This window comes from Perognathus longimembris, chromosome 3 (genome assembly GCF_023159225.1).
Source record: "Perognathus longimembris pacificus isolate PPM17 chromosome 3, ASM2315922v1, whole genome shotgun sequence".
NCBI lineage: Eukaryota > Metazoa > Chordata > Mammalia > Rodentia > Heteromyidae > Perognathus > Perognathus longimembris.
The window spans coordinates 98,303,581-98,320,049 of NC_063163.1; the positions used below are offsets into that span (position 1 = coordinate 98,303,581).

At 41.0% G+C, this 16,469-nt stretch overlaps 1 protein-coding gene across 1 annotated transcript; it reads right to left on the minus strand.

Moving 5' to 3' along the window:
* Positions 1-3,411: 3,411 nt before the first annotated feature.
* LOC125347772 (zinc finger protein 182-like) lies at positions 3,412-12,993 on the minus strand. The gene is given in 6 exon segments (XM_048340732.1): positions 3,412-3,499; positions 3,583-4,096; positions 4,099-5,313; positions 8,010-8,099; positions 9,049-9,156; positions 12,987-12,993. Coding segments are annotated over 6 exon segments (2,022 nt in total).
* Between the last annotated feature and the right edge of the window lie 3,476 nt (positions 12,994-16,469).

Sequence of the window (16,469 nt, forward strand, 5' to 3'; positions counted from 1 at the left end):
GGCTCTTAAGGTCTAGTCTGATATTCATTCAAGCACTTCACACTCTGTTTCACAAGGTGGATGAAGCAGCAAGAGATGCAGGGGGCAGATCCAGTCAGGGGACACATGTCAGAGTGAGGACTGAAGGCATCTATCTGGAGAACACCCATAGAGTATGGGGGAATCCTTTGACGCTTCTTGTACCACAACTTATTTTTTTCTTTTGTCCAGTCCTGGGCCTTGTACTCTGGGCCTGAGCACTGTCCCTGGTTTCTTTTTGTTCAAGGTTAGCAATCTGCCACTTGAGCCATAGCATCACCTCTGGCCATTTTCTGTATATGTGGTGTTGGATAATTGAACCCAGGGCTTCATGTATATGAGGCAAGCAGTCCTGCCACTAGGCCATATTCCCAGCCCCTGATGCTTCTTATGCCTACATTCAGTTCATGTAAACTATCAGAGATTTGTTTCATAAAGCGAGTTGCAGGTATACTTGTGGAGCTACTTCATAGACTCAATAGAGGGTTGCCCCTGTTTGAATTAGAAATGTAATTATTTAAATGAGTCGGGAAAACCCATTAGGTGAGGGTTGTTATTTTGTTCTTTAAGTTGTGAGGAAAAACAATCCCTGTCCATCCCCAAAGAAAAGAGTAACAAACCTAGAGCTGGGCTCAGAGTACAGGGGTTTTGGTAGCTCTGTGGATTGCAGCTTATTACATTCATACCACTGTAAGCAAAGTCTGTGGCTTAACTAGGCCCTAACATGCATCAGTTCCTTGATCTATGTGAAAAGGGAAATTTTCAGCTGTCACTTGGGGGTAAATTCTTTTCTGCTCTTCTTCACTGAAATATATTAATACTTAGTTGGTGAGATATTGAATTTTTGCCTGGTTATAGGATTGTCCATCAGTGCACTAAACTCTCCATTGCCTCCTCCATCCTTTTTGGGGAACTGTCTTAGGAAAGATGGTGCCGTGAGCACCCACTCTCCTCTGGCTTTGTAAAACAGCACTAGAATGCTGCACATCAACTACATTGCCATTTTCATGATGGCGGTACAGAGGGGACACGGCAGGGGGTATGGGTGCTCAAAGCCATAGATCCCCTAAGCACTGGCTTATGGGTTTGGTTTTAGGTATTTGTTCATTAATTTCCAGCACTGGGGCTTGAACTCAGAGCATCATGCTCTACTTTGTTAAATTTTTTTGTTGATAAGGGGATGTACATAGAGGGTACAGTTACATAATAAGGTAGTGAGTACATTTCTTGTCATATTTGTTACACCCTCCTTCATTTTTCTTTCTCTTCCCTAGTTCAGATAAGCATATATACAATATCCAGTGTACCAGAATCATATACAGTGACCAACTGGGGTATGTCAAAGGAAATTCACCTAGTACATTAAACATAATGATGACAGTAAAATCCTACTGTTTCCATCTCTTGGAGTTCATTTTGCTTAGTCTCATCTTATATAATCATATGTATGTAGCTGTTGAGCTATTGTGCTCCTGGCAGGTCTATCCTAGACCTTTTTATATTTATTTAGTAATTGTTTGGTTTTAGAGACATGATGTAAAGTCACTGACCAAAACAGTAGAAATACCATTTGAAAAGAAGTTTATTTTACAGACATGATCTGTCCTCAGTGCTCTAGGCTTGTCTCGCTCAACATTATTCATTCCAGAACTGACCATTTCCCTGTGAATGCCATTATTTTATCATTTTTTTTTTGCCATTAAGATTACCATTAAGTACACATTAAACAAGAGATTATCTAAAATCAAATGTAACACTTTTGAAAGAGACATATTCTAAAGTACCTGATTTCACTGACAAATTAAAAATTTACTGAGTAGTCTGATTTCTAAGTTTATGTTACTGTTGGTCTTTGTTTTCTCTACTCAAGTCTGGTGCTTTAACACTTGGGCTACAGTTCCACTTCTGACTTTTTGCTGCTTAATTGCAAATAGTCGTGTGGAATTTTCTGCATGGACTGATTCTGAATCTAAATCCTCAGCTCACAGGCTCCAGAGTAGCTAGAATGAGAGGTGTGTGTCAAGGGCCAGCTTCATTGGCTACTGTGTTGATAATTTAGGTGGTCCAAATCAGTAAAAGATGTGGTTTTAGGGGCTGGGAATGTGTCCTAGTGGTCCTTTGTGCTTGCCTACCATGAATAAAGCACTGAGTTCGATTCTCCAGTACTACATATATAAAAAAAGCCAAAAGTGGTGCTGTGGCTCAAGTGATAGAGTGCTAGTCTTGAGCAATAAGAAGCCTGGGACAGTGCTCAGGGCCTGAATTCAAACCCCAAGGATAGCACACAATAAAGCGATTATTTTAGATATTGGGTCTCAAAAATTATACATCACCAAAAGATGTTCTGTATTCAGAAGAAAACTGATAGTACATCTTTATTTTGGGCTCCCAGCTCTTCCATGGACCTAGAACATTTCTCATCTTCCATTTCCATATGTGAAGCAGTAGAATCATTGAACATGCAGCTCTTGTGCCTCTCTATCCCAGGGTCCAGAGCCATCTTTCTTTTTCTATATGAGTTTGTTGATCATTGCACACTCAATAAGAGACAGCATGCCATGGCTGTTCCTTTCTAACTGGTATATTTTCTTTAGCTGATTGTATTCAAGGTTCATCTCTAGTGTAATTTTGTAGTAATATTTTCTTCCTTTTCAAGAATTGTTTTATGTGTTCCTATGTCTTGTTGGTGAGTAATTATGTAGCGTAAAAGTAGTTACACTCCTCGCTAGACTTCTTTTGCACAGGTTTGTTTTCTCGGTGAAAGACTTCCCACACTGGTTAGATTCATATGATTCCTGAACTTTGTAAATTCTGTTATGTTTCCTTAAGGATGACCTGACCCTGAAGGACTTTCCAAATGTGCTGCATTCCTAAGGTTTCTCTCCTGTGTATATTTGCTGATGAACAGGAAGATAGGATTTCTGGGTGAAAACTTCCCACATGTGCTAAATCCATAGTTTCTTTCATGTGTGTGTGTTCTCATGATAAGCAAGGTGTGACTTCCAGGTGAGTGATTTTCCACATTGATTACATTGATAAAGTTTATCACTTGTTTGAACTCACTTCTGTGTACTTAGATATGACTTGTGGGTTAACAACTTTCCACAGTCGTTATGGTTTCTCTTCTGTGTTGACTGATGAATATTAACATGTCTTCTGGGTGAAAGACATTCCACTTGTGTTACATTTGTAAGGTTTCTCTCCTGTATGTGTTCTCTCATGAGCACTAAGGCTTGATTTCTGGGAAAAACACTTCCCACATGTGTTACATTTATACGGTTTCTCTCTTCTATGTGTGCTCTCATGAGCCTAACAACTGATTTCTGGGCAAATGACTGTCCACATGTGATACAATTATAAGGTTTCTCTCCTGTATGTATTCTCTCAGGAGCTCTAAGGCTTGATTTCTGTGTAAAAGACTTCACATGTGTTACAATTATAAGGTTTCTCTCCTGTATGTGTTCTCTCATGAACACGAATCCTTGATTTATCTACAAAACACTTTCCACATGTGATAGATATATAAGGTTTCTCTCACGTATGTGTTCTCTCATGAAGACTTACATATGATTTCTGGTAAAACACTTTCCACATGTGGTACATTTGTAAGGTTTCTCACCTGTATGTCTTCTCTCATGAAGTCTTAGGTATAATTTCAGGGTAAAACATTTTCCACATGTGGTACATTTGTAAGGTTTCTCTCCTGTATGTGTTCTCTCATGAGCAGTAATGCTTGATTTCTGGACAAAAGACTTTCCACATGTGTTACACTTATAAGATTGCTCTCCTGTATGTGCTCTCTCATGAAATCTTTGATATGATTTCCGGGTAAAAGACTTTCCACATGTGTTACATTTATAAGGTTTCTCTCCTGTATGTGTTCTCTCATGAAGATTAACATGTGATTTGTGGGCAAAAGACCTTCCACATGTGATACATTTATAAGGTTTCTCTCCTGTATGTGTTCTCTCATGAAGACTTAGGGCTGATTTCCAGGTAAAATACTTTCCACATGTGTTACATTTATAAGGTTTCTCTCCTGTATGTGTTCTCTCATGATGACTTAGGTATGATTTCTGGCAAAACACCTTCCACATATCTTACATTTATAAGGTTTCTCTTCTGTATGTGTTCTCTCATGAACACTAACACATGACTGACGGGCAAAAGACTTTCCACATGTGTTACATTTATAAGGTTTCTCTCCTGTATGTGTTCTCTCATGAACACTAAGCTTTGTTTTCCTGCCATAAGACTTTCCACATGTGTTACATTTATAAGGTTTCTCTCCTGTATGTATTCTCTCATGAAGACTTAGGTATGATTTCTGGGCAAAAGACCTTCCACATGTGTTACATTTATAAGGTTTCTCTCCAGTATGTGTTTTCTTATGAAGACTTAGGTATGATTTCTGGGCAAAAGATCTTCCACATGTGTTACATTTATAAGGCTTCTCTCCTGTATGTGTTCTCTCATGAAGACTTAGGTATGATTTCTTGAAAAAAGACTTTCCACATGTGTTACATTTATAAGGTTTCTCTCCTGTATGAGTTCCATGATGAATACTGAGTTGAGTTTTCCAGGTGAAGGACTTCCCACACTGGTTACATTCGTATGGTTTCCCAACTGAGTGAATTCTATTATGTGCATTTAAAATTGTCCTCAACCTCAAAGATTTTCCACATTTGTTACATAGATGAGGTCTCTCACCTGAGTCAATTTTGTTATGTCTTCTAAGAATTTTCTTGCTCCTGAAGGAATTTTCACATATATTACATTCATAATGTTTCTCACTAATATGTATTCCATTATGTGTTCTTAGAGTTGACATGTGTTTGTCGGACTTTCCATATTTGTTGCATTCATAATGATTTTCTCCCACATAAGCACAATTATTTTTAAAGAATATGGTCTTTGAGGTTAATACAATCCCTTCTCCACCATCTGTGAAATACTGCTGCTCACTGGGACTCTTGGAATTTTGATTAAAAGTCTCCATGTTGCCAAGAGATTTTTCATCTACATGAGAGACACCAGGCCTGGATCCAGCATGGATCTCTTCAGGCTCAAAATGGAGAACCATACTCTGATATGCAATGGATGCCTCAGTCCTCATTCCTAAGGATTTCCTACTATTCCTATGCAGCTCTGGCATGTGTTTAGGGCTCAAATGAAAAGATCTCAATAATCTCATTCTTTCATCCACAGGGTTGCTTTTGCTGATTGCTACTTCACACAACCATTCTTCTGGACTTTCCTTGCAACTCTTAATCATGTCATCAATTTCCAGGACATCTAAAATGATTCATCAAAAAATAAATAAACATGAGGATCAAAGACATCCAAATAAAAACAGATACCCTGAAAACACTAAAAGAATAAGTAGGAGAAACACTTGGGTCCTTGGCACAGGATGAAACTGCCTTAATAAAGGCCCAGAAATGCTACAAATCAAAGAAAGGTTGAGCAAATGGGACTGCATAAAACTGCAGAGCTTTTGCTGGGCAAAAGACATAGTTTCAAAGATAAACAGAAAGCCCACAGATTGGGAACGTATCTTTACCAGCCTTACAATGGACAAAGGCCTCATATCTAAAATATATTCAGAACTAAAAAAATTAAATTCCGGGCTGGGATATGGCCTAGTGGCAAGAGTGCCTGCTTCATATACATGAGGCCCTGGGTTCGATTCCCCATCACCACATATACAGAAAATGGCCAGAAGGGGCGCTGTGGCTCAGGTGGCAGAGTGCTAGCCAAGAGCTGGAAGAAGCCAGGGACAGTGCTCAGGCCCTGAGTCCAAGGGCCAGGACTGGCCAAAAAAAAAATTTAAAATTAAATTCCTCCCAAATAAAACCTCAAAGAACCAAGCGCCCCCTCAACAAGTGAGCTAAATACTTAAAAAGAGACTTCTCTGATGAGGAAATGAGAAAGGCCAAGAGACATATGAAAAAGTACTCTTCGTCACTGGCCATAAAATAAATGGAAGTCAAACAACATTGAGATTCCACCTCAACCCAGTAAGAATGCCCTTTATTAGGAAAAAAAAAACAGTAACAAATGTTGGAGGGATGAGGACAAAAGGAACCCTACTTCATTGGAACAAATCTTCATTAAAGAGTCTCCTTTGTTAGCTAAAGGAAGACACTTTGTGTCATGAGACTCTTGCCCCCTGCATAGAGCCTCCCTGGGGAGACTTGTATGCACAGCTGCTCCAGCCAAAGCTTTTGACAGTAAATAGGGAAGTAGTGATCTAAGATAATTAGTCTTGAGGAAATAGTAGCTAGCTGATAAGAGTTCTGCCTTGACTGGTTTGATCCTTTGTAGTAATGACACCCTTTGTAGTAGTGATAACCTTTGTAGTAGCAATAACCTTTGTAGCGACATCCCTTGCAGTAGCGACATTCGCAACTTTTGTATTGAACTTATAGGCACAGGAAGGAACTTCCTGAATAGAGTCCCAGGGGCACAACAGATGGGGAGAGTCTCGACAAATGGGATTACTACAAAACAAAAAGGTTCTGCACAGCTAAAGACATAGCCACCAAAGTAGAAAGACAGCCAACCATACGTGAAAGTATCTTTTCCAGCACAGCAACAGACAAAGGCCTAATATCCGTCATCTACAGAGAACTCAAAAAACTAAGCCCCTCCAAGCCCAGTAAACCAATTATGAAATGGGCAAAGGAGCTAAAGAGACACTTCACAAGAGAAGAGATAAAAATGGCAAAGAAACACATGAGGAAATGTTCAACATCCCTGGCAGAAAAGGAAATGTAAATAAAAACAACCCTGAGATACCACCTCAATCCAGTTAGAATGGCTTATACTCTGAACTCAGGCAACAAATGCTGGAGTGGATGCAGGGAAAGAGGAACCCTTCCTCCCTATCGGTGGGAGTGAAAATTAGTACAACCTCTTTGGAGAACAGTATGGACGTTCCTCAAAAAGCTCAACATAGGGCTGGGAATATGGCCTAGTGGCAAGAGTGCTTGCCTCCTACACATGAAGCTCTCAGCTCAATACCCCAGCACCACATATATGGAAAACGGCCAGAAGGGGCGCTGTGGCTCAGGTGGCAGAGTGCTAGACTTGAGCGGGAAGAAGCCAGGGATAGTGCTCAGGCCCTGAGTCCAAGGCCCAGGACTGGCCCAAAAAAAATAAAAGCTCAACATAGACCTACCCTATGACCCAGCCATAGCACTCCTAGGCATCTATCCTGAAAAACAGGTCTCCGGATATAAAAAAGACATCTGCACTTCCAAGTTTATCACTGCACAATTCACAATAGCCAAAATATGGAAACAACACAGATCCCCTACACAGATGACTGTATCCAAAAAATATGGTACCTATACACAATGGAATACTACATAGCAATTAGAAATGGTGAAATATTGGTATTCACAGGGAAATGGTCAGAACTTGAACACAGAAAACAAAGGGGCATGATCACCTTGACATATAACTGTTAAGGTGGGTGGAGGGGGAGACAGTAGAGACCAGGTCTGAGAAACAAAAAACTTCTTGTCAAATGGTATTTCCCACAAGTTTCAGTCAGCGACCTTACATTATGTAAATAAAACCAAACAACGAGGTCTAAAGTGGACCTCTCACTGGATCACAACAGCACAAAAGCTATGCCTGAATGATCATAAAAGACAAGGATAAGCAAACTCTATTGTTGACGTTATATTTAAAGTTCTAGGTGAATTTTCTTTGGCATATGCCACGTGGCTACTGTATATGTTTTTGGTACACAGTGTATTGTATATATGCCTACCTGATCTAGGGAAGGCAAAGAAAAACATGAGTGTAAGATATCACAAGAAATGTACACACTGCCCTATTATGTAACTGTACCCCTTTTGCACAACACCTTGTCAACAAAATTTAATTAATAAATAAATTAAAAAACAAACAAACAAAAAAAGTGAACTTACCACCTGAGCTCTGTCTCCAACAGCACTGTGTAGGATGCATTCACTCACCTTGGAAATTCTTGCCTGAGGCTTCTCCCATCCATGTTTCTATACCTTCCTCTAGCTTGATAATCAACTTGGGTTTAGAAACACAGTGCCCTGTAACGAAGAAACAGTGGAGAACTATTGTTCATGCTGATTCTGGACATCTGTGCTATAATGATCTCAGACATTCTGGTACACAGGTTACTCCAAACTCTGCTTTCTCATTTCTCAATAGCTTCATGGTTGATTCACATAGAAATACAAGCTTTGGTTTTTTTTTTTTTTTTCTGTGTATTCCCTTGAACTCAAGGAATGGCCGAGTCCCAGAGCTCTTTTGCCAAAGGCCAGAGTTCTACCACTTTCAATGGATTATTATTATTGTTTTTTTTGTCTTTTTGGCAAGTCCTGGGGCTCGGACTCAGGGCCTGAACACTGTCCCTGGCTTCTTCTTGCTCAAGGCTAGCACTCTGTCACTTGAGCCACAGCGCCACTTCTGGCCATTTTCTGTATATGTGGTGCTGGGGAATCGAACCCAGGGCCTCATATATACGAGGCAAGCACTCTTGCCACTAGGCCATATCCCTAGCCCGGATTTTTTATTTTTAATTGAAGAAAGGATTCTCCTGGAGAATCTTCTGATTTGGCTGGTTTGCATTTCCATACCTAGGATTACAGGTATGAAGAGGACTGCCACGTAAAACCTTCAGATTTTAAATGCCCACTTTCAATTACTGATTTCCTCTGATTGAGTAGAAATATACATTATACCCTAGATTACATATCCATTTATCACAATGGCCACGAGTTTCTTAAGAAACTCCCGTAGAAATAGATTATGTCTCAGAACTGTTGCCTAACTGGTGCTACCTTGACTTCTTGAAGAATGAGAATAAAATTGCCTCTGGACTAATATAATCAAGGGGAGGATTTTTCTTAGAAAGACGCACTACTTCCCATATTCTGTAATCTTGTACCTAAATAGCATTGCACCTTTTAATAAATACTCATAGATCTACTAAAATCAAAGCACTTGACCCTGTAAGTTAATGTATCTTTTTCTCACCCAAGGACAACAAGTTGCGGTAGGTCTCCAGCATTACATCCCTATACAAGGTCCTCTGAGCAACGTCCAGGTCCTGCCACTCCTCCAAGCTGAAGTCGATAGCCACATCTTCAAAGGACACGGGCTTCTGTAATGGCACATTTTCATCAAGAAATTAGCCCTGGGGCTGGGGATATGGCCTAGTGCCAAGAGAGCTTGCCTCGTATACATGAGGCCCTGGGTTCGATTCCCCAGCACCACATATACAGAAAATGGCCAGAAGTGGCGCTGTGGCTCAAGTGGAAGTGTGCTAGCCTTGAGCAAAAAGAAGCCAGGGACAGTGCTCAGGCCCTGAGTCCAAGGCCCAGGACTGGCAAAAAAAAAAAAGAAAAAGAAATTAGCCCTGAGTCAGGAGAAGACCAAGTCTGGAATTTTATTCTTCTACAAATGTGATTTTCTTACATAATATTTTGGAGCTTGTTCAGTTATCTATAAAGTAGGAAGAAGAAATATCATAGTAGTAATACTTGGCTCTATATTAACTAGATAATTAGGAATACAATAACAAATACACAATGCCCCTATTAAATCAGGATATTTCTCTTTGCTAGCACCAAAAACAGGATAAACATTCTCAGGTGCAACTAACCTGACACGACAATATTAAGAACAAAAGATGCTTGGAGGGGCTGGGGATATGGCCTAGTGGCAAGCATGCTTGCCACGTATACATGAGGCCCTGGGTTCAATTCCCCAGCACCACATATACAGAAAACAGCCAGAAGTGGCGCTGTGGCTCAAGTGGCAGAGTGCTAGCCTTGAGCAAAAAGAAGCCAGGGACAGTGCTCAGGCCCTGAGTCCAAGCCCCAGGACTGGCAAAAACAAACAAACAAACAAAAAAGATGCTTGGAATGGTATGTGTAGGTTATTTTTATAAAGTTTACTAAATATCAGCATAACAATTTTTCTGCAGGTTTCACTTCTTCTGAAGCGCCATGCTTCCGCATAAGGATGGCCTTTTTTCTATACATAAATATCTGGTTACTTTTTTTATTAACATAATGGTCAAAGTATCAGTGGAGTTAAGAGCTAATACACAATAGGTATTTGAAAGGAACATATGAGCCCTTGCATATTTGTGAATGCCACAGATTGTACCAAGCATAGAATCAAGATACTTGCAAAAATCAATACCTATATTAATAGACAACTTTGAACAAAATATTATTTTTCTATGAATACTAATGTAAAACCCTTTAATGGCTAGGACTATGTCTTGGTGTCGCACTGTGGTCCAAATGGTCTTGAGCAAGAGCACCTCTAGTACAGTGCCAGGCACTACTTCAAGCCCCAAGACTGCCAACAAAGAAGTCAGAAAAAAGAAAAATACAAAAGATTAGTACAAAATAACAGTGAAAGCAGGGGATAAAACAAGTACTTGGGGAATGACTTCACAATAGCTTCTCATAATCAAAATCACAATAAAATAACTACTTTATACATGTCAATATGCTCATAGCTTAAAAACAACAAAAAACCAACAACCCATAAATCTAGGAAGTTCTGGGAAGGATGTGAAAATAGTGTGATCTTTGGTGCCCATCTGCCAGGAATGTAAAACAATCAAAGATGGTATAGACAACCACAAAGTGAATTTAAACATAGAAACACACTGGCATATGACTCAGGACTTCTTTTTCTAGGTTTCTATACAACAGAAGTAAAGCAAGTATTATAACAACTATTTGGAGAAACACTTCACATTTATTCACCAACAAAAGATGGGAACACATAAAACAATAGATAAATGCATTGAAAAGAAAATATTACTACACATTACAGCAGGGATGAGTGTTGAATAAATCACCTTAAGTAAAATATACCAATTAGAAAGGAACAGCCATGGCATAATGTTTCTTCTTGACTTTTCCAGGATCAACATACTCATAGGCCAAAAAGAATGATGGTTCTGGAGACTGGGATAGAGAGGAACAGGAGCTGCATATTCAGTGACTCTACTGTTTCTCACATGGAAGATGAGAAATGCTCTAGATGGATGGCAGACATGGGAGCCCAAAATGAAGCAACATGTACTCTCAGTAAATGGTATAGTTATGAATGCTTAATGCAGCCAAAGAGGATTGATGTGTAGAAAGATGGCAGAATGAAATACAGCCTGTTTCAAGTAAAACAAACACAATGAAGCTGTCATAGGATTTAACTAATGTGCTTTTGAAAAAAACAACTCTAAAGTTTAATGCATTTCTATTGGAAATGTACACTAACAAGAACTATATGGACAGTACTTCAAGTATCTTCAGCTCGATCACTCAACAATGTGCTCAATTCTTCCTCACATCCAAAAACCTAGAAACAGGACTGGGATGTGGCTCAGTGGTAGACTGCTTGCCTGGCATGCACGAAGCCCTTGGTTTGATTCCTCAGGACCATATAAGCAGAAAAAGCCAAAAGGGATGCTGTAGCTCAAGTGGTAGACTGCGAGACTAGAGCCTAGAAAGGCTCAGGTACAGGGCTCAGGGACTGATCTAGGCACAGTAAAATAAATAAATAAACAAATCTACAGACAAACTGAAGCAAATCTGTACTCAACTTAGAATGTAACATTTTGTAAGCCACAAAAACTACAATATATCTTTTTCTTACTTAGGAACATTTTGCTGAAGCTGAATCTACTTTTCCATTTTCAATCTTGGATACCCTTTAGGTACAAAAAATGGTACGTAAAATAAGGTGAGAGAGGCTGGGAATATGGCCTAGTAGTAGAGTGCTTGACTCGCATACATGAAGACCTAGGTTCTTTTCCTCAGCACCACATATATAGAAAAAGTTAGAAGTGTCACTGGCGCTCAAGTGCAAGAGTGCTGGCCTCGAGCAAAAAGAAGCCCGGGAGAGTGCTCAGGCCCTGAGTCCAAGCCCCAGGACTGGCAAAAACAAAGAAAAAAAAAAACAAAAGAAATGTACTAAACTGTATCCCCTCTGTACATCACTTTGACAAGAAATAAATCAATTAATTGAAAAAATTAAAAAGAAACAAAAACAACACCTAGAACTCTGGCCCAAGAATATTATCTTACTCCAGGTACAAAGGAGGCTGAGGTCTGGAAGCCAGACTGGGCAGAAAACTCAAATTAACTAGCTAATAAACAGGTTGCAGGCATGGTTCAGGTGAAAGTTTCAAGTAAAAGAAACACCACAAAGCAGTCATGGGATTTAACTGATGAGCTTTTGAAGAAATACAACTCTAAAGTCTACTGCTTTTCCTATTGGAAATGGGCACCAATGAGAAATATGTTCTCAGAATACTTGAAATACCTATGGCTTACTCAGTCCTGTGAAACATTTGAAGGTTTTTGTGACTGCACTGTTTAAGTCACTCCAGTAAAGCTTCATTAAAACAGGTTAATATTATTATTGAGGATGTGATTTCTCATTAGTTGCCAGAAAACCTCACTTTCCCAGAGAAGTGACTTCCTGGGGGTGATTGAATCCCATAACAGGTGTCACCACTTTTTCCTCACATAAAAAAAACAAAAAACCCTGGAGGGTTGGAAATGGGGAACAGTGCTTCCTTGGCATGCATGAATCCCTGGGTTCCATCCCTCAGCACCCCAAGAACAGACAAAAGCTGACATGGTGCAGTGGCTCAAGTGCTAGCCTTGAGAACAGAGAGGCTCAGGGACAGAGCCCTAGCTTTGAGTTCAAACTACAGGACTGGCAAATCAAACAAACAAAATTTTTAAAAGTGTGAGACAAATCGAAGAAAATCTGCACATGATGTAGACAGAATGTAAGATTTTTATCAGCTTCAAAATGTAAAATGCATCTTTGTCTTAGGTACATTTTACTCAAGCTGAATCTACTTTTACATTTTAAACCTAGGACCTCCATTAAGTTCATGAAATGGAATGTAAAACTGGGTGAAAACCAAAACAACTCACCTGACATCCATCCATTCTGTTCCTATTGGCAATGAACAGAAGATTCTGGAAGCAAGGCTGGGAAAAAAGGCAATGAGGTAGTCAGCAAAGGAACTATTGGGAATTTGCCCCACATATTCCTGCTCTATACTTGTTAGAAACTGCAACCTACTCTGCCAAGCCATCTATAACCACCTGCATGTGGTTTTTGCCTTTCTAAACCCCAGATCAGGGCTGGGACTATGGCTTAGTGGTTTACTGCTCCCTTTGCATGCATGAAGCCCTGGGTTCCATTCGTCAGCACCACATAAAAAGAAAGAGCCAGAAATGGAGCTTTGGCTCAAGGGGTAGAGTGCTAGCCTTAAGCAAAAATGAAGCCAGGAACAATGCTCAGCCTTGGGGTCCAAGCCCCAGGATTGGCAAAAAAAGAAGAGAAAAGAACAGAAAACATCTTGTGAACTGTTCAGGGTCAAAGTTTTAGCTTCCTAGTCTGCACCATGTTCCTGGATGGTCAGCTTCATGCTAGTAATAAAGCTTGAATTCTCCCGACTTTGTTCATGTGCTTGACTCACTTTTCCTGGGACCCTGTAACATCTTTGGGTTGGGGTTAGTCCCTCCGACCCTCTTACAGAACTGGGACAAAATGAGTATCCCTAGCTAAACCTTCAGGATATGTGGTATCTTCAAATCAAACCACCTTGGGAAAGATGCATTGCCTTAAGATTACTCTTCTTATTTTTCTTCTAAGGCCAAAACACAGTCAGACTTTCTGAACTGACAGAAGAAAAAAAAAAAAGTTAGAGCTAGCATCAGTACATCCCTTCCTAGGACATTTAGGATTAGTTTGAAAGATCACATTCTGGGAATAATAGTGGGAACAGGAGGCTCACTAAATTAAAAGGAAGACAGTTACGGTATTATTATGTGCATATTTGTAGTTGTGGACCTTACCTTTCCACCCCAAACTACAGCCTCAAGTCCCATTGAATTTCCAGGCTCTGGTTTATTAGTCCACCTCAACTCTCTACCTAAACGTTCATCTAAACCTTCTAACACCAAGTGATTGAAAGTGTTACAGGATCTAGAACCTCATGAATCTTGTGCAAAGTAAAACTGACTCTTGCTTAAGGCAAGGAAACCTAAATAGATCATTTCCTTCCCGTCCTTTTCACCCTCTACTTTTTGGGGCTTGCCAGACTTCACAAGATCTCTTCCTTCAGCAGGGACATTCCTATCACAGGATGCCCTCCTTCCAACACCGATAGGCTTCATTCTATAAACACACGACCAGCACACAGTACTCCAATACACCGTGTGGAATAGTCTCTAGAAAGAAACCTGGGTGAAGACAAAGCAGGTCCGCTATGAAGGCTAAGAAAGCACGAGCAGACCAGAAAAACAACACAGGAGCAACCACCCAGAACCCGAAAACACAACTGCAATATGACAATACCCAGGGCCCGCGCACACTTCACGTTCTCCCTACCACTGTCGCCAAGCTCGCTGTCCCGCAGGGCAAAGTGAACGCCATCACCAGGGTGCTTGGCAGAATCTCAGTGGGGGAGTGTGCGCGCGCACCTCCCTGTTCTCCCGAACCAGACAACACCCACCCTGTGTGCAGAGCTCTGGCGCCGCTGCGAGCCTGCTAACTGCAGCGTCCGCTGGGGAAGCCCAACTGGAGGAGCGCATGGAGGGCAGACTCAGGTCCCGAGCCCGGGCCGTGCTTCTTACCTGACTTCTTCCCTCCCTGGGATCCCTTCAGGTCACAGTCCCACCGCCCACTGAACACAGGCTCGGGCCTCACTCGGTGGCTCCAAACTTGGCAATGCAAATGCGGGCTTCACAGCACTTCCCAGGAGTGGGAGAGACAGGAACCAAAATTTACAGACCAGAAACAACTTCCATGGGCGAGAAAGCGCATGCTCACTTGGAGCCCAGTTAGGCACTTCCTCCGTGTTGGTGCTCATTGGACTACAATTCCCACAATGCTGTCTGCACCCTAGGGGAAGTTGGCCTTAGGCATTGGAGCTGGCTTGACCTTTTGTCATAAGAGCACATAGATACTGCCACACCTTGGGCAGTTAAGGGTCAAATAGCTGGCATTTTACAAGGGATGCTCTATGATTCTGAGACAGTGCCTTAGTTATGATTTGCAGGGTAGTATTCGTCATAGCAGAATCCAGAGAGAGACTTTTTTTTTTCCATTTTTGCCAGTCCTTAGGTACTGTGCCTGGCTTCATTTTTTCAGGCCTAGCACTCTACCACTTGAGCCACAACACCACTTCTGGCTTTTTCTATAAACATGCTACCGAGGAATCAAACCAGGGCTTCAAGCATGCTACGCAAGCCACCTACCTCTAGGCAAAAGTCTTGTTCCTCAAAACAACCCTTTTACTAGTCCTCTCTTTTGTAGTATCATTAAATATTTAAAAAGGGACAACATTCAGGTTTAATACATTGGAGAGTAAACTTCCATTGCATGTGTTTTATGTGACATATTCAAATCAGAGCACTCTGAATAACAAAATAGGGAGATTCCTCCACCTGCATTCATGTGTCCCAGGTGTGTTCTCTCACAGAGCCACTCCAGGCCTTTTCTCTTTATGTGGTGCTGGGGAATGGAAACCCTGGGTTTCCTGTATGCTAGGCATGCACTCTACCACAAAGTCACATTCCCAGCCCCATAAGACATATTTTATAGAGTTCATTCTCCAGTTCTTATTGCAATAAACAGCACACAACTGTAATAAGGTACAATGTAAGCTGGCCATGGTTTTCAGTTAGACACTTCAATTATTTTAATTTGTTTAAAAGTTTAATATAGTTCTTTTTAGAAGAAAATGCCCCAAGAATTTCTGGAATCCCACTTTGAAGAAATCAAATCAATTACTTTTGAGTGAGTGCACACGCATGACTGTACGTATTAAAGATACCAGGCTAGTTAGTGCCCCTATCTGCCATGTCCTGTGCAGCTGCTGCCTTAGTGCTTGCCTTTATGGGAACTCAGGAAGTAGATGATCGCTGGCATCTGTCCCTGTGATGGTCCTTTTCCTTTCTGTGCTTCTTTGCAGCATCTGAATGATCACCAAATGTGCTCTGAGGTGGAAAGTGGCATATTTTTCTCTTATGGCTGTGTCTATTTGAATATTTCACGGCATCTGTGGTATGCCTGGCCTAATGTGGGGGGCAAGCTTGATTGTGGTGACTTTGAAGGTGCTCACTGTGCCTATGGGACAGGTCAGGACCTCAAAGTATACATTCCCAAGCGACAACACCCATTGACATGTCTTCTAGTGTTGTGCCAAGTCGCGAAACCACCACCAAGAAGACCACCGAGACTCAGACATTCCAAAATGCAAAAGCAATGCAAGGCTTTATTTAAGCGAGCTGCAACTCGGGCCTGGGTCCTACCCACCGACACAGCGGAGATTAGGAGGGAGCCCCGAGCTGTGATTGCACAGGGCTTATAAAGGCAAAGAACAAGGTTACAACAATCAGCTGTTC